The 22367-nt window shown below is 38.3% G+C and overlaps 1 protein-coding gene across 1 annotated transcript in view; it reads left to right on the plus strand.

Moving 5' to 3' along the window:
• Positions 1 to 443: 443 nt before the first annotated feature.
• LOC133522954 (early growth response protein 2-like) overlaps positions 444 to 22367 on the plus strand; it is a 64205-nt gene continuing 42281 nt past the window's right edge. The window contains exon 1 of the mRNA XM_061858456.1: positions 444 to 1190. Coding sequence (XP_061714440.1) covers positions 941 to 1190 — 250 coding nt within the window. The 5' untranslated portion in view covers positions 444 to 940. The remainder of the gene's footprint in view (positions 1191 to 22367) is intronic.

Below are 22367 nucleotides of genomic sequence, written 5' to 3' on the forward strand. Positions count from 1 at the left end.
TAATTAGGATGATTCAAATATTTTATTTTCTGTTGTGCTAAATATATCTTATGGAGTAATGAGAATCGTTACGTAGCTATGACCAGTTGAGTATTTTTAGATGATTTATCCATTCGCTCTACGTAATGCTGCAAATATTTAGACCAGAGAACTCGACGTCACGGGCTCTTCTAATTACGGCGCGACCAAAAACAACCGTGCGCCGGCCGCCTAGCGCGCGAATGCGGACTATGATTCATTTCTACGGAAAAAAGTTAATTTAATCTGTACTAGCAAACTTTGTACGTAACTTTTTCAGTATTGAAGTTGCCTCGTAGTATGAAGTGGTCGCGTCAGCTACGGGCAGCATGGCGCTACGTCACGCGCACGATCAGCCGACGCGGCGAGCCTCCGCGCCCACGTGCCGGCACCCACGCGCCGCCGCCGGTGCTCAACCATCACTACACTTGTGCGCTGCGCGCTTTTCGCGCGCCTCCCTTCATCGTCGCGACGCCGCGCCATTTCTGCGCACGTGGGCGACGACGGCTGAGCGAGGGCGCCTGGCCCGCTCGCCATTAACGCAGCCGTCGTGAATGAACGCCGACCTCGACCGGGTGGCTGTCCATTGAACAGGGCTCGCGGCCGACGACCGGCCGGCGCTCCGGGGGCGGCAGCACGCCCTCGCCGCGATCACGCCTCAGTCGAGGATGTGGCGTTGACGACGACTCTCTCTTTCTGCGAAATCTGTGTTCATTTACCAGTAGATTCTGACTAAGTGATTATCGTGCCGCATATTCGTAGTTTCCTAAATGTTCTGTGATCGCGTCAATTTCGTTAGGACATAGGTAGAGATAATATATTAGTGAAGTGTCGTGCGAGTTGATGCCGGCAGGTGCCGGTGGTGAGTGAGTGCGCGCGAGTGCATGTTGTGTTGTGAGGCAAGCGGGGATGCGCGCGTGCGATGCTCTCGGTGATCGCGATGCGTCGGCCCGAGGACGAGGAGCTGGGGCGCGGCGACGGCGACGAGTTCGTGGACATCTCACAGATGCAGCTGCTGGTGGAGGCGGGCCCGAGCGGGCTGCACTACGGCGGGCCCGCGCCGCCGCTGGCGCAGCCGCAGCCCTACGCGCAGGCCCCGCACCCCGCGCCCGTGACCTCCTCTTCCTCCGTCGATGATCTCTTCGCGCTATACTTCACTCCGGCGCAGCATGGTAAGCTAAAACCTCAATTGTTCAAATTTTGCCGCCATGACACCGTCCATGTAAAACCGGTTATATTAAGGTTAGGTTAGACTATAGGTATCTCTTGAACTATTTACATGTGTGCAAACGGAACTCGTTTGGCTATAGGAAGCATTTATCACTATACTAATAATATCGTCGACTTTGACAATGGAAGTTTTGCATACATTTTGCGTTTATTAACTAATTTTACAATGGAGTATTTCAAATAATATGGACGTACTTCCATCGAATCGACTCTAAAAATCATTTTTGGATTGTCGAGTATAATGACAAGTTATTGAAATTACCAAGTTATAACTTAAAAATAATAGTGTATAGTATTTTAGTTATAACAATATAAATAAATAAATAAATTACAGGACAATCTTACACAAATCGACCTAACCCCAATAATATTTAAGGCTTGTATTGTGGATTCTAGACGATATATGTAATAGATAGATATAGAGAGAGATAAATACCCACTTAAATACATAGAAAACATCTACAAATCAGTAATATCATCTACAATCATCTAATATTTGTGATGAACACAGATATAAATGCCCTTATACCAGGATTTGTAACCGGGACCTCCTACTTCGTATTAGGTAGGGTCACGTCACTATCGACTGGGCTAGGAGGCTGTTAATTTACATGTAATACTTGACACGTACTATAAGTATAAGTAGGTGAATACGTCTGAATACTGCCCTCTTTGTATACACAAAAATATAGTAATTGATAAAGATAAATTAGCTGTCGAAATGTGCAACGTGCATGTAACTCCTCTGGAGTTGCAGGCGTACATAGGCTACGGAGACTGCTTACCATCAGGCGGGCCGTATGCTTGTTTGCCACCGACGTAGTATAAAAAAAATAGTTTTGGTTATACAATAGTTCTTGTAATTGCCAAGCCACATATTTTGACTGAGGTGTAAAGTTTGTGGTTTGTTAGGGCTTTAGAGTGAGCATAAAAAGCGAAAGCTTGGCTCTACATGAGATCTGATAACTTTTTGATAGTGCGAGCCATATGGTCTTAGCAAAATTTTACGTGAAAATGTTTGTGGTGCGATTTAATAAAAAAAAAACTTCATTTTTTAGGTGCTTAGTGCCACCAAAGAGTCTTAAGTGGACCCTACAAATGCTCCCATTCAGACTGACATTTTTGGAGATGCAAAAATATCATCTTGAAATACTCGAGCGTGTCAGATTATTATACAGAAGGTTCAGATTGATGCCCCAGTTATGTTAAACCCAAATCTGATGATAATATGGAGCAGTATCTTTATTCTTACGGTTCGAAATATTTATTTTCCATTTTTTAGGATATATAATTTCCAAAATTTTTCTTCCAATGCCGTAAAGTACACCAAAATCGAAAGACGTTATACTAATCTTCATAAACGATTTTTGCTACTTCGGCTTGAGCAAAGCGGCAGTTTTTTTTATTTAGTTATTCTTGCATTATTCCCTTCAAAATAAAAATAAAATTCGACCACGCTCGAGTAAGTCAAAGTAACTTTTTTGTTTGCAACTTTGTATTGCCTGCCACTACATTACGGGTCAGATTATTGAAATGGACACTTTTTAACAAGTAATTAATTCACTATTATACCTTAATCTGACGCACTCGGGTATTTCTGACGATCGATTATTTTTTACTATTCTGTCGGGCGGTCCTAGACACGCGGCTCTGTTTAAGGACTCATACATGGTACAGATACTCAACAGGATGCAAGGCTTCATATTAATCTGACGCGCTCGAGTAACTCCAATATTCCCCTCTTCGGCTTCCCTACCTGAATAACTCTGAAAGATAGGTATACAATTCTGTACAAAAAATTGGCAGTCAAATCCCTCGGCTATATCACTAGCTATTTTATACTAAAAATATATTGCTGCGGTATGCATGGTAACGATATACCATTCAAATCAAATGAAAAGTAGACACGTTTTCGTGTTTTTTTTTTCTATCGCTCAAATTGCAAATATAATTTTGTTTCCGTCCATTTCTTTCATTTTATTTTATTTATTAACACGAACCAAGCTTACAGTTTCAGACCAATTCACTTATATGCTTGGAATAAATTTGTAAAAAGAAAGGAATTAAAAAATTAATTCAATTTGTACGGAACCCTCGGTGGGCGAGTCCGACTCACACTTGCCCGGTATTTTAGTGACTAATTGATTCGCGTACACCTTTATACCAAATATCATGACTGACCTCCGGATTTCATCCTTTGTTTTACCTTAATTTTACTCGTATTATACATATAAAACAACTGGAAGAGAATCCATACAGGAATAAGTTCGCCTTTCTTGTATTTAATTTACTATGTAACTGTGTTTCTCGTGCTTTTATTTCTATGTACAATAAAGTATATACATACATACATAAAACAAAAAAAATATGTACTAAAATTGTGTCAGTATCGGTATGGGTAGTTATCTTAAAAGCTCATAACATATTCGTTTAAATAGGAGAACTACTATGGACCATAAGCTAAGTACGTCTTTTTGTAAATACACACATTCTCTAGTTTCTTCGCCTAAGACCTTGCCTCATTCAACTGATATCATAACTAAGAATATTGTATGGATACATACCGAATGAAATTAATTCATAAAGTAGCAGCTGAGTGTACTTATTAGTATTAAGAGTTGAGAATATTATTTTTGAACGAAACGATAAGAGTAGTTGAGAGTCTTTGGACTAAGTATCTATACTTGGGAGGTTTTACGGTACCTAAGTAATGACTCACCTTGTAAAGCCTCTAATGGAGATCATACAGTTATACAGAAGGCGTTGTTGCTCGAATGTGCTAATAACGTATAGGAAGAGATTCAATCAGAAACGTTTGTGTTGTGTTAGAGAGCGCGCGTCGCACGGGTAATTAGACTTCAAGGAGTGATCCCGAAAATGATAGCTCAGGTTACAAAAATCCGTCAAGTTTAGGATCTGACAGTCGCTGTAAAATAAGGGATACCGGAACAAAAAGAGGGTAGGGCACGACGGGAAATGTGCTAGTGTTCTTGACTAGTACAAGAGATTAACACATTCATTGACTTTCCGCTGGTGCGGCAACTATCTACGCCTGTCACTTTACTAATATGGCTTCTTATTTTCTAAACATTAACATCAAAATGCTGATGGTCCCGGGTTCAAATCCTGGTAAGGGCATGTATTCGTGTGATGAGCATGGATATTTGTTCCTGAGTCATGGGTGTTTTCTATGTATTTAAGTATTTATAAATATTTATATATTATATATATCGTTGTCTAAGTACCCTCAACACAAGCCTTATCGAGCTTACTGTGGGACTTAGTCAATTTGTGTAATAATGTCCTATAATATTTATTTATTATTATTTATTTATTTAAAAAAATAACGTGGCATACTTTCTAGCGGTGACATGGTATTTAAACTAAAAATCAATAATATAAAAAATGTACTACACGTAAGTATTTACGAGATAACAAGGATAAATCTGTCACCGCTAGGAAGCATACTTTCTGCCGAAAGCTATCTACTTTACAATGTAGTAGTCGAGTTTTCAACTTTTTTGTGAATTTGAAAATATGTAGGGAAAATGTACGTAATTGTACGCTAATTAACAATAAAAGTACTATGTAACTACTTACGAGAAATCAATAATCAATCTGTCACCGCTAGAAAGCATACTTTCTGGCGGGCGCTATCTATATCACTATGTAGTAGTAGAGTTTTCAACTTTAATGTGAATCAAAAAATGTACAGAATTGTACGTTAATTAAAAAAAAAAGGGTACTACACATACTTACGAGAAAACAATTATGAATTCAAAATTGTGTGGCTTGTGTCACCGCTATCCGTTTTATTTGTAGCAGTCGAATTTTCAACTGTCTTGTGAATCAGAAAATATATACGAGAAGTAGACGTTCAGGTTTTAATGGCAGGGGAGCCCAAGAGGGGATTTTCGAAATTACTCGAGCGCGTCAGATATTCAATAGCATGTTAAGTTGACCCTACAATAAGCGTTCAATTACGTACATTCTTCGTACATATTTTTTGATTCACAAGAAAGTTGAAAACTCGACTACTATGTACATAGTGAAATAGATAGCGCCCACCAGGACGTACCGATGCTTCCTAGCGGTGACAGATTGATCCTTTTTTTTGTAAGTACGTGTAGTACCTTATTTTTTTTAATTAGAGTACATTACGTACACTTTTCTTATATTTTTTGATGTGTGTTCGAATTCCGTACGATACCATGTCACCGCTATAAAGTACCTATATGACACAAAATAACGCATGTGGGATTGCAGTTGCTGAGACATAAAAGATCGCATCATAACACTCTTCGTTCCATTCGGTTTGTGAAATCTTTTACAATATTTTATAATTAGAAAACAGGCATATCCTTACAAACTCACTATATAGTCGGGTTAAAGATTAGAAATATTTGGCTTGTTATATGTATTAGATTTTTTTTTAGTATATTAAGTTGATGCATGTCATGAAATTTTGATCATTCTGGCGAATAGGATCATATTTGAAGATATTTATTATATGTATAATAATGCCTACTAAATATAAATCTTCAATGAGAGAACGAAATATGCATACAAATTGCATTAGTGTAATGAAATAATTCGGATCAGCGTTCCGCGTAATGTTATCTGAACCGGACGGCGCTAATCGGCGTCAGCGCAGCGTTATCAACTTAGACACATTATTATCGCTTTGTTTACAGCTCTAAAGCTCCCCCCTTATACAAACAGCACAGACTAAGAGGCCAATTCAAACTTACAATGTGAAATCAAAACGATATATAAATGATGTCAGTGGCCCGTGCGTCTCGCTCTTCTTCTTCTCGTATGTTCTTCTTCCTCGCGCTATCCCGGCATTTTGCCACGGCTCATGGGAGCCTTGGGTCGCGCCAATACATGTACCTACGGATAAGTACGAGCGAAATCCACGGGATCACAGGCGACTGACATCATTTAGATATCATTTTAATGTCACAATGTTAATTTAAATTGTCCTTTAAATAACAGTACTTAAAGAATGAACACTCTCCATCGCGCCCGGAGTGAAATTACCTCTAACTTCAGATTAACAAGGGCCCGATTTGAACTTTAAGATACGTCAAATATTAGGTCTAGATACGATATGGATCGGATATGTCAGTGTCAAAAGTGACTATTCTTCAAACAAAAACATTACTTTTGACACTGACATATCCAATCCATATCGTATCTAGACCTAATATTTGACGTATCTGGAAGTTCGAATCGGGCCGTACCTATATCTGACTTCGATTATGAACGCGATAATGCAAAAGTGGATATGCCAAAAATAAAAATGAAACACTATACTACAACGTAAGTACAGACGCCATCAGATATATCGGAGCGGCCAAGGTATTCATAGCTATATATACGCCTCTCTTATCAAAGCGTTAAAGTGCGTGTTCAAAGTGTACCTCGGCCGGCTCGGTCGGTTCGATATATATCTCGCATTGAGCAGACGAATCACCTGGTGGTAAGCGGTTACAGCCGCCCATGGATACCCGCTACACCAGACGGGTTGTAAGGGCGTTGCCGGCATTTAAGATGGGAGTACGCTCTTTTCTTGAAGGTTTGAAGGTCGTATCGGTCTGGAAATACCTCAGACGACAGTTCAGTCCCCAGCTTAGCTGCGCGAGGCAGAAAGTATTTAGAGAAACGCACAGTAGAGGACTGCCAACCATCTAAGTCGTGAAGATGGAAATGTAGTCGCGTTGAGAAACGTCGGAAAGTGGCGGCAGGGATTAAACCGACCAATTCCTCGGAGCCCTGCATTCTCCGTTATACATGCGATAGAAAATGCAGAGCGAGGCTACATCTCTACGCAGCGCCAAGGAGTCCGAGATCCACCGACATGGCAATGTGTCTGCTAACGTGAAACAAAACGCAGCATACTGACAATCTGATGGAATTGAGTTTAGACTATACAATGCAGGGTCTATGACTTAAAGTGATATAGCTAAAGACCTCTAAACCTTTGTTTTTAAATTTAAATAATAAAACCGATTTATGCAACGTTCTTGTATAAATTATTAAATAATGTCATAGACTGTCCGCAACTCCTAGGTCTTCTGCACTTCCGTGCTCCAATGAGAATGCCCCGCAACCCGATAACACCCCTGTGCCCTTCGCTTCGACGGACGGTCCACTGCAGCAACTCACCTGTCCCCAGTTTATGCAAGGCAGTAGCTATGTAGGCACGTAATTGATATAATATACTTTGACTCTGCACATTAATTTAAAAAATCTGACCGCTCCTGCTTAGCAAAAAATAATTGTTAATTTTCTGCATTATAATTGTAAACGGTATACGTTACTGTTATAGTTAATTCCAGCATTATTATTGTAAACGGTATAAGCGTAAATGTATTTTTTAATACAGTTGCTCAAAAAGTGCTACTTTACGTAGCTGTTTAGTGTGCGGTAAGTTGGATTTCGCGAACTAGTGCTTTTTACTTTTCCACTTGTTCCATTCATGACTACTTATTGACAAGTGTTAATGTTGGTTTCCTTTAAAAGTCGTAATCAACATAATAACCTACTGTTAATGTAAAAATAATAAATATAAGCATATTTCATATTTTATTACTTACCTCTTCATCATTATAACACGTTTCTTTTTTAATATTGAATATTGAAAAACCGTTCTTAATAAATTGTCTGAATGGAACGGAATAGCTGCCGAAACGCCTGTCAAAGCAGAGGCGTTTTTTCTTACTGCAAGAATGTTTAAAGTTTCCAAAGGCAACATTCGATATTGTTTTCATACAATTTAAATATACTATACACAAATAATCGTAAAAACGATAAACGGGAATAATAGTATAATATTTTATATTTACAATTATTTCTGTCTTATAGAAAATGCATAAAAAATACTTGTTTTTTTCTTATTTTTTCGCAACTGTATTAAAAAACGTCGTTCGATACACGTGCGGAAATGTCATTACTTTTCGCACTAGCATCGAAATGTACTATATACTGTATATTCATGCATGTGGTGTTTACCTATAAGTATTTGTTACGCTTAGCATTAATAGTCAAAACGTTTGTATTTATATTTAACAAAGTGTAAACAATTGTTGATGTAAAAAAATGGCGCTATAATAAAACGTTTTTCGTCAGACGTTGTATTGCAAGTACCTAAGGTTTAATTTAATTGTCAGGCTGTAACAAATGTAATGTGTCCTACCCGGGCTCGGTGGAGCGTTGAGCCTGCCATTGTTTCGGAAGGAGCCAAATTGTCGCACCAAAGCACTACCTTCCCATCGCTTTAACGGCGTTGTCAGCATTTAACTCAGGTAAACTAGAATAAGGCCTATACTGCTACCACAAGTGCATACGCGATTGACACTGATATATTTGCTAACGTCTGCGTAACTTACTTTCTATACATCTCGCTCGCACTAATATGCCAGTACCAGCGAGATGCATAGAAACTAAATCACGCACACGCCAGTATATCAGTGTGTCAACCTCGTGGTAAGGTTACTAGTCTCCGGTTGACGTTGTTTAAAGTAGGCAACATTTCTATGGAAAGTGATGCCGTATGGCATCAAACGGAGACCAAGGCCTAAGGATTTGTAACCAACTTTTGGTATTTACCAGGTGCTGGTCGGCACATGCCTATCTGCATACATCTCAAAGAAGTTCTACCTACCTTTGTTACTATCTACCGACGATAACCACGTCGACGACGTGTCAAGATTGGTAAAGGATGTGAGCAGTCTCAAGACAGCTATGTTAAACGTCACCAAGTCTCTAAGGCAAAAATGCGAGATCTGGAAAACAGAATTACATCTGACCTTACCAAAACACGTCCACTCGATCACCAGCCCTAAGGTATCACCTGGGCGAGGATGCCAGTGCAAACAGAAAATGTATTAACTTACAGCCAGCACACCTGATTAGTCAGAACTAAAAAAAAACATAGGTACAGTAAAATGTATCTATTTTGCTCCTACAGCTTTTAAAATATGTGGGAGCACACATCTCATTTAAGTGTTACAACATGATAATAGTGATACTTGTGAATGATACAGACATTTTGGTCACTCTGTATCTGCCGGTTATGTTTTCCTAATTTTTTCTTGCCATACAAACCAGATAACATTCGAGTAATATTCTTAAGAAGCAAAAAGCATAAACTAGGCTTGGTTACGCATCTATACTTTATGCTCTATTCTATTTTTTATACAAGTATGATGATGATGATGTAATCCTGTTATCCCTCATCAAGGACATAGGACTCGCAGAAGAATTTTCCATGTGGCGCGATCCTGAGCGGCTACTTCCAGCTCTTTCCATCCGAGTCCAGTTAAGCCAGCCTCCTTCTCAACTGATCGCCTCCATGTGGTACGAGGCTTATTTAAGTATACAAGAAGTTTATTAATAGAAGAATAACCGAGGGAAAAGAGAGTCGAAGTAATGCATTTCTACAGCGCTTCAAATAGTCTGTTGTGATGACTACAGCTGACGTCAAAAGCTCGGTAAGCGATGAGAACAACATCCAAGGTCTTATGGCGCTCGTATGGCAATCGCCCAATTCCCCGTTTAGGGTCGGTGATTTTGAATACAGCCAATTAATGTAAGTATAAGTCTTCTCTTGCCTTGTTCGTGTCAAGGTACTCGCAGCTTTGGACTATATTCAAAGCAAACTGAAGCTAAAACACAGATTAAGTAATACGTACTTTAACAGGTACCCCAGCAGGCATTTCCACTGGTAGAGTTCTAGATAAATGCGTCAGCATAATCATCCTCAAGCCCATATAACTAGAAAAAAGGGATACTAAATATTATTCTGAAAATATACTCCAATATAAACCTTCCTTTCAGCCATTTTGAGAAGCAAATATAATTAATGGTTTACAATTATTTCTGCATTTCTTGACAATATTTAATAATATTAAAACTATTTTTGAATTAGACCACCCGATCTGGACCTATAACGGCACAACATCACCGATAGGTTAACATCGATCATCAGTTACAAATCGAAATCTAGTAGAGAACAGTAGGTAGTTCTTTTCCAGAATTTAGCAAAATTTCTCAGTGACAGAAGAGACAATGTTTTTTCTTTCATTACCATTCCGTCAAATAAAATATTTCGACTTTTACGATGTTTAGTATAAATAGCTCCAGTCTAGTCAGTATCAAAAACTATAAGAATCAAGAAATCCATTAATGTAGAGTCGTGTTCGAGTTTATTTATTTAATCTATGTACCTATCTGTATCGCACAAAATAAAATGTCGCTGTACAATCAAAAGATATATTATACACAATCCCAAGTATTTATTTATAATGATATGTTCTTAATATTACTTTTGATATTCGCAATTGACGATTATTTATAAATTTACCCCTGTGTTACCGATATTTCGATGGTAACATAAGTTACTAAATTAATAATGTAGGTAGCTCAAATGCAACTTTTCAAGTACCCATAGCCCACAATTCCCATTTCGTATTTTTTCATACTTGTATACATTTATGAAAACTTTGGTCCGAATTCATTTTAGCAACCTTTAGATAGATTCTATCTTTCATTTTACTATACAAAATATGTATACAAAATTTTCAAAATCAATATAGATCTGAAATCGGCTGTGATAGGCTGACAGTGGCATGAAACTATTAAGTTGAATCTGAATAGGAAATGAGGGTGCAAATTATAAACGTATAGCAGTATTCAATACTGTATTATAAAATATTATGACAATGACCATGCAAAAAAATATAACGGTTGTACTTTTCACGATAGAAATAGGTGGAGTCAGTAATTTTTTCTTGTCGCTGATTGGCTACGTGTAGCTCACGTTTTGCGAAATAGGCGTTACATGACTACTTATTTCTAAAAACTTCCGTGGCTAAGCTAAACTTTTCCCACTCGACGTAGACATAAGTCAGGAGCCTGATTCTGATTTTATTTCTTGTTCTGAAAATGTTACATACGTATTTGATCTGTCTGTTCTCAAAAGTTACATTTCTGGACCAGAAATGCTTTTCTTCATCTTATATCAAAATGTGTCAATTTTAACTAGAGTTTTTTGTCACTATTCACGTATAAAACTAGCATAGCCTTATTTAATGCAAGGCACCATCCCTTTCTTATGAGAAGCGCTGGTGGCCTAGCGGTAAGAGCGTGCGACTTGCAATCCGGAGGTCGCGGGTTCAAAACCCGGTTCGTACCAATGAGTTTTTCGGAAATTATGTACGAAATATCATTTGATATTTACCAGTCGCTTTTCGGTGAAGGAAAACATCGTGAGGAAACCGGACTAAGCCCAACAAGGCCTAGTTTACCCTCTGGGTTGGAAGGTCAGATGGCAGTCGCTCTCGTAAAAACTAGTGCCTACGCCAAATCTTGGGATTAGTTGTCAAGCGGACCCCAGGCTCCAATGAGCCGTGGCAAAATGCCGGGACAACGCGAGGAAGAAGAAGAAAGACCATCCCTTTCTTATGATATATTTATGAGACAAACAAGTAGATGAATCCCCTAATGGTAGGCAATTGCAATTACCATCGCCCATGGACACTTGCAACACCAGAGGGGTTGCAAAAGCGTTGCCGGCCGAAATGGAGTACGCTTTTTTCTTGAACCCCCTTATTTGGAACGCTTCCGATGGGCTATCCCATTACTACTATTAATGCTTTTCGTGTAGGTTGCAAAATGTATCAATTAAGTAGTCTAAGCTTTTTAATTCCCAAAATTGCACGTACATAATACCTTAAAATTTGTTTCACTTGTATGTTTTGTTTCACAAGAGGTATTCTACTTACCCAGTGTCTTTAATAACCAGGTATAAATAAATATCTGTCTCACTTATAGAGAGTACCATTAATACTGGTGGGAACAAGTTATTTCAGTTATAGAGGTGCAATTATTAAATAACGTATTGTTAACATTATCCATGAGTTTGAGAATGCTGCTAGAAAATTTAATCTGAATTATACTAAGAATTGAATTTGATACGTAACATTTTTGCCAGTATCGTTAACGAGTCAATCTAAAGTTAAAGTTAGTCTAAAGTTTATCTCTCTTTTTGACATTTTTATCCAAACTAGCTAACGTCTGAACGATACCAAAGTATACCAAACTAAACACGAAGTCATTTAGGTACAAGTGCGGAATTTTTAGATAAGTAAGTAGACATTTCTTCAAAGAAAAACATCACTTTTGACACTGACATATGCGATCCATATCGTATTTTAAAGGCCGGTTTTGTTAGGCCGCGAACTGGACGTACGCCACGCACCGCGTGCATCCAGTCTGCTGCCTTACTCCAAGAACTACAACAGAGAAGTAATGAATATTTTATCACCTTACACCCATGTGACGGTAGCGAAACGGCCAAGCTACATATTTTGAATAGCCAACTAACTAACTAACTGCTTTGGCTCAGCGATCCAAAAATAAATTTTGGCCTCCGAAACGAGAGAACGCCACCTGTCCCGATCCAGCGCGGAATAGCCAGATTCGTTAAATTCACTTCGATTGGCAAAACTAGTTTAAGTAAAAAATGTGATTCTTTAACTTGACTAAAGCCTATTATAGGTATGTGCCGCTAGGTATAAGTATGTATACCGATTGACAATTGACAACAAAGCTAACTGAAATTATGCTCAAAAAAGGCTTCGTTATAAATACTTCCCAACTATAGAAATATATATCTATCAAATACTTCTATTTCGGAACTCGTGTGGTTCCATTAGAAGCAGAATAATTAATAGCTAAGGGCACCTTCTGTATTCAGTTAAAAATAACATAAAACCTTTGAACTTTCTAAGCTATTTCAATAAGTAGACAATTATATTAATTATAGACTTACAATGTATCATTAAGAATAAATAAGGTACCTACGATTTCTTTGTATCACTCCAATTATCCCTAGGAAATACTTATTTACTGCTAGCACTCAACTTGTAAATCTCATCATATCGCAAACATATTTTGTACCATTCAACTTAAAAGCGTCGTAAATGTTTATTAATTGATTATATATTATTATTCTAAATGTCTTCCTCACTCAATTGGTTCCCCAGAAAAGATTTCGGGTTAATGTTAGTAAAAAATATCCAAAAGTACTTTGGTATTCCTAAAGACATTGAACACTAGCAAACAGTTTTAATTCTGAATATTATACGCTAACAAAAAAAAGGCGTACATTTTCTCAATGTTTGATAATAGCGACTTTAATATTTCAACATTAAACAATCTTACAGAAATCGATCTAGGACCTAAGTAGTCCCAGAGTAATCTCAAACTAGATTGTTTTATACATAGAAAAACTTAAAAAAAATAAAGCCGACTTAAAAAATAAAATATTCTACCTTTTTATGCGCTAGAAACTGATATGTTTGAAGCCGGTGCCAAGCCGAACCGAATGCCGACCCTGGTGGGGTTTGGTAAGAAATAAATAAAGAAAATTGTAAATTAGTTGTTTGGGGGTATGGTTATTATTGACGGGTATTGTAACTATGTATTGGGCTTGGCACTGACTTCAAACATATCAGATGCTAGAGTCTGTTGAATTCAAATAATCTTGGGCTGGTCACACTTTGTGTAGTAGGTATTATAATTTTGATACTAGAAAATATTTTTGATTTTCTGTGCACTCGTAAGGTACCTAAGGAAATAAGTTAATATACATTGACGTGCACTCAAAATCAGCTCATGTAATTTCTACCTCTATGTAAAGTACAAAGATATATATAGACATGTTCCACCAAGATATTTTTATATATTTTTATAACAATTTACTACTGACCAGTCATTCCACAGATTTCTTCTAAATATTAGTTTTCAGTAACTCGTTACGTTCCAATGTTTCGATTTTATCGATATTTTCCAGAACTTCTAGTTTATCCGTTTCTTTACACACTTGTCCTGCTCATGAGATTCAGGTATTAATAAATTCACGTACTAATCAGATATAGGTAAATGTTAGAACTAGTAATTAAAGTATCAAAACATTAATAGAGCACCAACCTACTAAATTGTTTAGGACTTGTAAACATAGCAGTTTTTCGTTATACAACGCTTCACTATCGTAATCATTATCGTAATTATTTATGAGCTTAAATAATAGTTTGCGGACCTCATTACTAATATTATTTAAAATAAACCCCTTATAAACCGCGAACAATTTGAATGAATGACATAAATTGACAACAGACTTTGAGCTTTTTTTTTAAACATAGACAATTGGTGATACAACATGAAAATATCTGTCAACAATATTTGGCTAGCCAGACTCTAGCGCACATAAAATTGATAATATTTCATTTGACCTGTTAAAGTCGTTTTTTAAGGTTGTATTTTTCCATTTTTAGTAGTAGTAGTAGTAGTAAAACACTTTATTGTACAAAAAGAAACATTAAACAGGAAAAAACACACATCATTTGTACAAAGGCGAACTTATCCCTTTCAGGGATCTCTTCCAGTTTTATTTCTAAGTTTTTGTTATGATATGACTAACGCAGCATTCTGCAGGTCTCGATCCTGTCTAGCCAAATAATCGTCACTAAAAAGTTTCGCACTTCGGGAACACTTTCCATTAATGACACTTTCCATGTAATATGGCTATGATATACAGACAAACATGACGAAATTATAAGGGCCTTTTTTGCCATTTTGAACTAACTGTTAATTGTAAACTACGTAGGTACCTAACTTTGCTCGGTCAGTACCCCTAGTGTAACTTTGATCGAGATCATAACGTGACGAACGCGTTTGCGTTAAGTCTCATTTTGTATAGGATTTTGAGCTTCCAAAACGTCCCGCTTGGCGCGCTCTTTCGAAATCCAATACAAAATGAGACTAAACGCAAACGCGTACGTCACGTTTCGAAATCGAATTTATTTACACTAGGGGTACAGGTTACCTTATCTTACAATAACATCGCTTGTACCTTTCCTAGGCATGATTAGACAAATTAGTGATAATATCTGACACCGACATGTAACATAAAAGGCATGTTTGTGGTACAGTCAACGCACACAGCGCCAAGATCTTAAACAAATGCCGTAGATATCTGTTCATCTTAACCAAGACGTGGCGCCTCTGATGTCGATTTGTCAAAAAGCTTCTGGTTAACCGCTGATACTGTCACAAAGGTGGGCATCCCACGCTTCGGAACCGCAGAAAAGGCGGCTTGTCAGAGGTGCCCACATGCCGGGCCATTACACCTTTAAGTGACTCTCGTGAAAGACGGAAGTGTATTTAGCTTTGTATATACATATGCTCTTTTAAGTAGGTTTGTAACTTCTGGACGTTCCTAGATGCTTGATAGGCGCTCTCTTTGAGTGGCCCGCGGTTACCACCGGGGCCACGCACGTGCCTTTGTGGCGGGGCATGCCGCATCGCGTCATCGCACATAAATTGACAATCTAGCCTTTGCCAGATGAATACCAGCGAGTTCCCGCGCTACCGAATGTATGAAATCATACGTACGATCTCGTGAATTGCAAAATACTTCCGAAACAACTTAAGAGAATTGCTTAGAGCTTCTTTATGACCTCTTTACATTGTTTGGCATAGGATTTAAGTAAATTCAACTGTAAAGTACTAAGCGCCCAAAATCTAATTTCTGCTTCCAAACACGTAAACCGTACGCATATTTTTAACTGTTCCAAGATAAAGACTAAACCAAGTATACGATAAAGATGTATACTTATCTAGTATATGTGTAGTAGATATATGTAGTGTGAGTTCACTCCTACATAGCATGTATGTGTATATATATTACCTAATAATAATATATAATAATAATTTAGCCTATATACGTCCCACTGCTGGGCACAGACCTCCTCTCATGCGCGAGAGGGCTCGGGCTATAGTCCCCACGCTAGCCCAATGCGGATTAGGGACTTCACATACACCTTTGAATTTCTTCGCAGATGCATGCAGGTTTCCTCACGATGTTTTCCTTCACCGAAAAGCTAGTGGTAAATATCAAATGATATTTCGTACATAAGTTCCGAAAAACTCATTGGTACGAGCCAGGATTTGAACCCACGACCTCCGGATTGAAAGTCGGACGTCATATCCACTCGACCACCACCGCTTACCTACCTTATAAGATACCTTATAAGATATATTACCTAAGTACCAAAAAAGAAAACACGAAAATGCTGCAGAAAATTATATCATCGCGTTAATCACATTAAAATACAGCCATATATTTCCCTTTCCCAGTTCACGTGACCATTCTTGAGCAAAAAAAACCTTTTTGCGCAATGGAATTTTCAACTCCTATTGAAATTCAAACAATACAACTCTTAACTTTTACTTAAGGAATTGTGGTTTCACGCTTTGATAATCAATTAATTTTACGAAAATTGCCACTGTTACGTAGAGCGCCTAAAGAAAGTGTGATTCTTAACTTTTCAAATGATAAGTAATTAGATTTATGTATAAAGGGAAACCTCTAATTACGAGTATGTACCTATTTAAAACTTAGGTATTTTGGGAGTCAGTTATCAGTGTTACATAGAATAGTCCTACTTTGCACCCCTGCTTTAATTAATATAATCATTGAAATATGTACCATGTACCTAGTATATTATGTAATATACCTAAATGAAAATGAATATATATTATGAATTGCTAAGTTACAATAAATCAAACACTAGAGAAATTAATACATATAAATAAACAATATATTATAAAAATTTATAAATAAACAATATATAATGTCAGGTATCCATAACAACCGTGAGTTATAAGGAGAAAACATAAGGTTTAAATAATGTTCCTTTAATTGAGTTTTAAATATAGAAAGGAATTTAGAACGTCTAATATCGTGTCGTATAGGGTTTATTGTTTAAACTAATGTTCGAAAATACTTAACTTACCTACACAACTTTGAGAACAAATCAAATTATGTTTAGGTATAAATTATAAACTGAAATTGATGCCATGTGTTAAAGAAAAAGCGAAGGCTGACATGACATCTATCTCAGTTTATAACATGTCTGTCAGTAGGTATGTCTCAACCAAGTCACATAGTGGCAGCTTCGCAGCTTTTTTCACTAACTTATTACATATGAAAATTTCTAGCGGTATAATAATAAAAACTTATATTAGGTATTAAATGCCTTAATCACAGGGTATAAAATTAAAACTAAACTAGCCATAAAATAAAACTACTTAAAAATTAAACTAATATTAAATAAAAGTAAAAGATATACTAATGAACAAATTAGTTATAAAAAGAATACCCCTTCTAAAGCCCCCGCCTGCGGCAAAGATCCCATAACGCTGGCCGCGTTACCTTTCTGTATTGCCAGGGATATACGCTGGGAGAGGTAAGCGCCAGCCCTATGGTCTCCAGTGGCGTCGATCAGCCGTGCCGACTGGGCGCCCATGAATGTTTTCTTGCAGTAAAGATGAGTATTTGCGGCGCTTGAGTAGTTGGGCCTGGTCGGCAGCAGCGCCGGCTTGTGCGCGGGTAGCCTGGTCCGGTCGCTTGCCATCGTCTCTCGCCATGCCTGTGGGTTCTAAAGTAGCAGGCACAGAGACGGTAGCAAGCGACCGCCGAACCACATCATTAATAGTGCCGTGGCGATATAATCGGCCGGCGCTTTTGGTGCATGAGAGGCCATGTCGGCCTAGCCGGTCCACGTCCTTGCCGCATGCACAGGTATGGGCGGAGCATATTTTGGCTCCAATTCGCAGGCATACCGAAATAGGTACGTATAGGTATACCTTTTATATAATAAAAAATTTCATAATGTTGACTTACCCGTAAAATATATTTATTTTGATAAGACTTTATTCTTAATCTCAATTCATCTGAATATATTTAATATTAAATAGTTCACAAAATACGAGTAATCATAATTTCCTTAATTTGAATCCAATATTGGAGCAAAGTTACCCATTTTTGGGGGCACCAAATATTTATAAATATTTGGGCATATTGTATGAAATAAATTGCAAAAGAAATCTTTGAAGACGTATATTTTCCATGTTTCCCTTGCGTCCGAGGCGCACCTGCGCGCGTGCAATGATGGAGAACAATTGCTATCATTAGGGTCCATCGCCCTGCGAGCCCACACACTAGTTACATATTTAAATAATGCCAACTACAATGCGAGTTTATTCCAAACCCAATAAATTATCGCTAATGCCCAATTTGCGTCGACCGGTTAACAATAGTAGTTCCCGCAATTACTTAAACGCGTGTAACTGCGTACGATACGATCTGGCCGTGTGTTTCCATTATATACAGAGTGCAGGTGAGTCGATCGTTCATGCTAGCAACTTCTTGATTGATTATCGCGCTGTACAATCAGCATCAATAGTAGCGGATGAAACATCGCCCCAAAAGTATCTGCCACCCGGGAATACTTTTCTAAATGGAGATATATCTTTACAGTTTGCTTTCAAAAGTATCTGTCAAGTCACACACAATCTACATATAGAGACATATATTTCGTTAAATTGTTAGAGATTGAAAGGTACTATTTTGACGCGTAGTCTAATCCGCTACTTTTAATACTGACATTACTATCTGTACGGCTTTTGTTCGCCATACTAAAGAGATGCCTCACCTCACACTACTGTGTGGATGGAACTGTGGCATTAGGCGAACTACAGGGATTTACAAACTATTCGATTATACGTTTCGATGTACAATTGCGGCTTCGAATTTTCCGAGAACAGATATTTAGTTCACTCAAACCGACTCGATCAAATTAATGGCTCTTTGAACCTGTAACCAATTTCAGATCAGCTTCTTTCTCTTGGCATCATCGTTGTTATTTATTTAGCAGTGGTATATAGCTTAATTTTTCAGGTGTATTATTGCTCCGAGCAGCGCGGAGCATTTAATGTTATCACCGCTCTTCCCGTACAAGAGAATCTGATGAGAACAAGCCCTGCATTAAGAAGGACATTACGATTCGCTGTCTTCAAATATCAGCTGAATAAATTAAGTAGGTTACCTTATATTATTGTATGTATACTAAGGTATGTATCAAATTGGCCTCAATTACCTGAAAATAAACGATATTTCATTATCTAGCATTATCTATCTGAGCAAAGAACTGATTGCGAGACGTTACAGGAGGACATCGATCTGGTGTTTCGGTGGAGTATGCACAATAAACTTCATTTCAACCCAGTCAAGTGTTGTGTGTGTACATTTAGCCGCTCTCGTTCCGCTATATATGGGCATTATATACTGGGGTCAGAGCCGATAAATCGTGTCTTTTCCGTCAAGGATCTGGGCGTAGTGTTCGATGCACGGCTAACTTTTCACGAGCATATTTTTTCTCTCGCGAAGAGCTCCTTTCAAAGGCTGGGTTTTGTAATCCGAAACCTTCGCGATTTTCATGACCCGGTGGCCATAAAAATGGTGTACAATGGTCTAGTAAGGAGTAAGCTGGAGACTTCGTCGATCATTTGGAACCCCTACGAGTCGACGTATGCTTTACTGCTTGAGAAGGTCCAGAAAGCGTTTTTAAGGTTCCTTTATAAAAAAATATTCGGATTCTATCCGTACCTGTACCCGACAAAGTATCTTCTCGGCTCCCTCGGGTACAATTCCTTGGAGGTCAGGCGGAATTACCAACTCCTTGTCATGGCATGCCGAGCCTTGCGTGGGGAGTCAGACTGTCCCGAAGTTGTTTCTGGTCTCGTGCGCCTGTTTGTTCCGGACGTCCCGAGAATGGCCCTCAGAGCACGACAACGCGACCTGTTGGCCGTGCCGCCGGCGCGCACCGTATCGCGCAGGAACTCGCCGCTGCCCCGCGCCCTCTCACTGCTCAATGCGCTCCTGGCATCGACGCCTGAATGCGATCTATTTGCTTGGCGATGGGCGGCAGTGTATAGTGAATGCTTGAGATTCTGTGAGGCGATGGATGCTAGGTGCTCTACTGTCCCAATTTAATCTGTTAATGTGCCATTATTGTTTTATAATTGTTAATACTTATAATTATTAGTTAGTTTAAGTTTCGTGACGCATTGGTTCAACTGTAATGTCATGTAAACATTTTTATCAATAAAATAAAAAAATAAATCTATTCTGCACACACAGTCACACTGGTCTACTTTTCCGTTCGACTCCATATGCAATGAGAACAAATGGCCCGCGCTCGCTGCGACGTCATTGTCTCTCGATACATGCTCCGCAATTACACTGTATCGATTACAGCTGACTCAACCGATTGGACCGATTGACTGCGCTATAAAACATACTTTTTAGTAGCTGTAATTAGTCCGGGTAACAAGATTAGCCTTCTACGTCCATGATCCTCCTTTTGAATCTCAAATAAGCCTTTTGTTGGCCACCGTCTTTTGTTTGGTGAGTCACGCTTGATTTTATTCAGAAAACGTAGCTTTATCTTTAAGGCTACTGTGTGTCAAAATCTGGTTAGAACGGATGATTCAAGCTATTTTGTTATCCTTTAGATCGCCGGATGTCATTTACTTACACGTTAAAATTCTTGAGGTGAATTGTGGGCATAACGGCATTTGTAGATGGCAATCGAAGCTTTAGAAGCAAATAAATGGCAGCTATAACATGTGTACACCCCAATAGGCTGCTGGGAATAGTTTCATGAATTCCAAAACCAGGATTTGAACCTACAGTCCATTTATAACTCAAACTACCACTGCGATACTTAATTTTTGAGTAGACCTGATTTACATTACAGGTCAATACACTAAATAAGAGGACTATTTTAGGCATTGTTGTGAAACGATTTGAACATCAACAAATTAGATACCATCCATCCATCAAAGAAACCGAATTCCAATGCTACCGCGGTATTCCATTGAATAAAACACTTTAATATGTAACGGCCAAGGAAATGGACAAACATACTCCGTAACAACCAGGAAGATGAAAGATAATCGGGCACTGAATTCCTTTAAGTGAGAGAACTGTAGACGACGTGACATCTCGTCTCGTCTCGCACCGTACCATTCAACCATAAAAAATACCTCGCCCTATTTGCCGAAATATTTGTGCTTTATTTCTATCCTAACGAATGTGTAAGAGTCTTATGCGCAATACTAGAGTAATTAAGTCATTATGTAGGTACGGGTATAAAAAGAATTATTTTAATCGCACAAGTTACTTTTTTACCCGACTAAGTTAAACCAAAAGGAGGTTTATGATTTTGACCGATACGTATGTAATATATAACATTTTATTTATTTATTTTAAGGTAATAGTGGGGTTTTTAGGTGCACTCAATGTATGGGAACCAATATTTTTCTCATTAAAGCATGAGACTTGGCACACTTGTTACTAAGGTGGACCAGAGTCGAAAACGCCCGGGAGGCAGCGGGAGACACCCCTCTAGGGGGGAGGGGGAGGGGGTGAAGTTTTCCTACGCCGCGCGCACTGTTGGTCGTTATAACTACTAAACTATAGCTACTAGGGCAAGTGTGGTATCATTTTCGGATAAATAAAAGATGGTCAATCATTTTCTAAAACAAAAAAAAACACCTTTACATAGAAAAAAATTGAAATACGGCCCAAAATCTAAAATCTTTTGAGTAAAAAAAAATCTTTCAAGGTCAATAAATTTTTAATGATTACCGATATCGGATTTAAAAAAATATATTTAAAAGGGCGCATTAATACAGATTCCAAAAATATAAGTAACATTGCAAATATTTAAGAAAAAAATTGTTTAAAAAAATATAGAACACCGCGCGGCAGAGTCGTAAAAAATTCTTAGCCAATTATGAACATCAAAAACGAGTTTTATAGGTTGCTAGTGTCCTGTAAGCTGTAACTAATAAGGATGGAGTTTTAATTAGATATAGTATATCATCATATCAGCTCATATATGTCCCCACCGAGGGGCTCGAGCCTACCCTGCATTAGGGTGATCGGGCCTTAGTCGATCACGCGAGCCCAGTGCGGGTTGGTCGACTTCACACACAAGCTTCGAGTTTCCTCGCAGCCGTGTGCAGGTTTCCTCACGATGTTTTCCTTCACCGTAAGAGCGTCGAATAAACGTACATATGAAATCGAGATTCGAAAACACATTGGTATGCGGCCAGGATTCGAACCACGACCTCCCGCACAGGAGGTAGCGGTCTTAAGCATTACGCCACCGACGCTCTCTATATATAGTATATAGCTC

This window comes from Cydia pomonella, chromosome 11 (assembly GCF_033807575.1).
Source record: "Cydia pomonella isolate Wapato2018A chromosome 11, ilCydPomo1, whole genome shotgun sequence".
Taxonomy (NCBI): domain Eukaryota; kingdom Metazoa; phylum Arthropoda; class Insecta; order Lepidoptera; family Tortricidae; genus Cydia; species Cydia pomonella.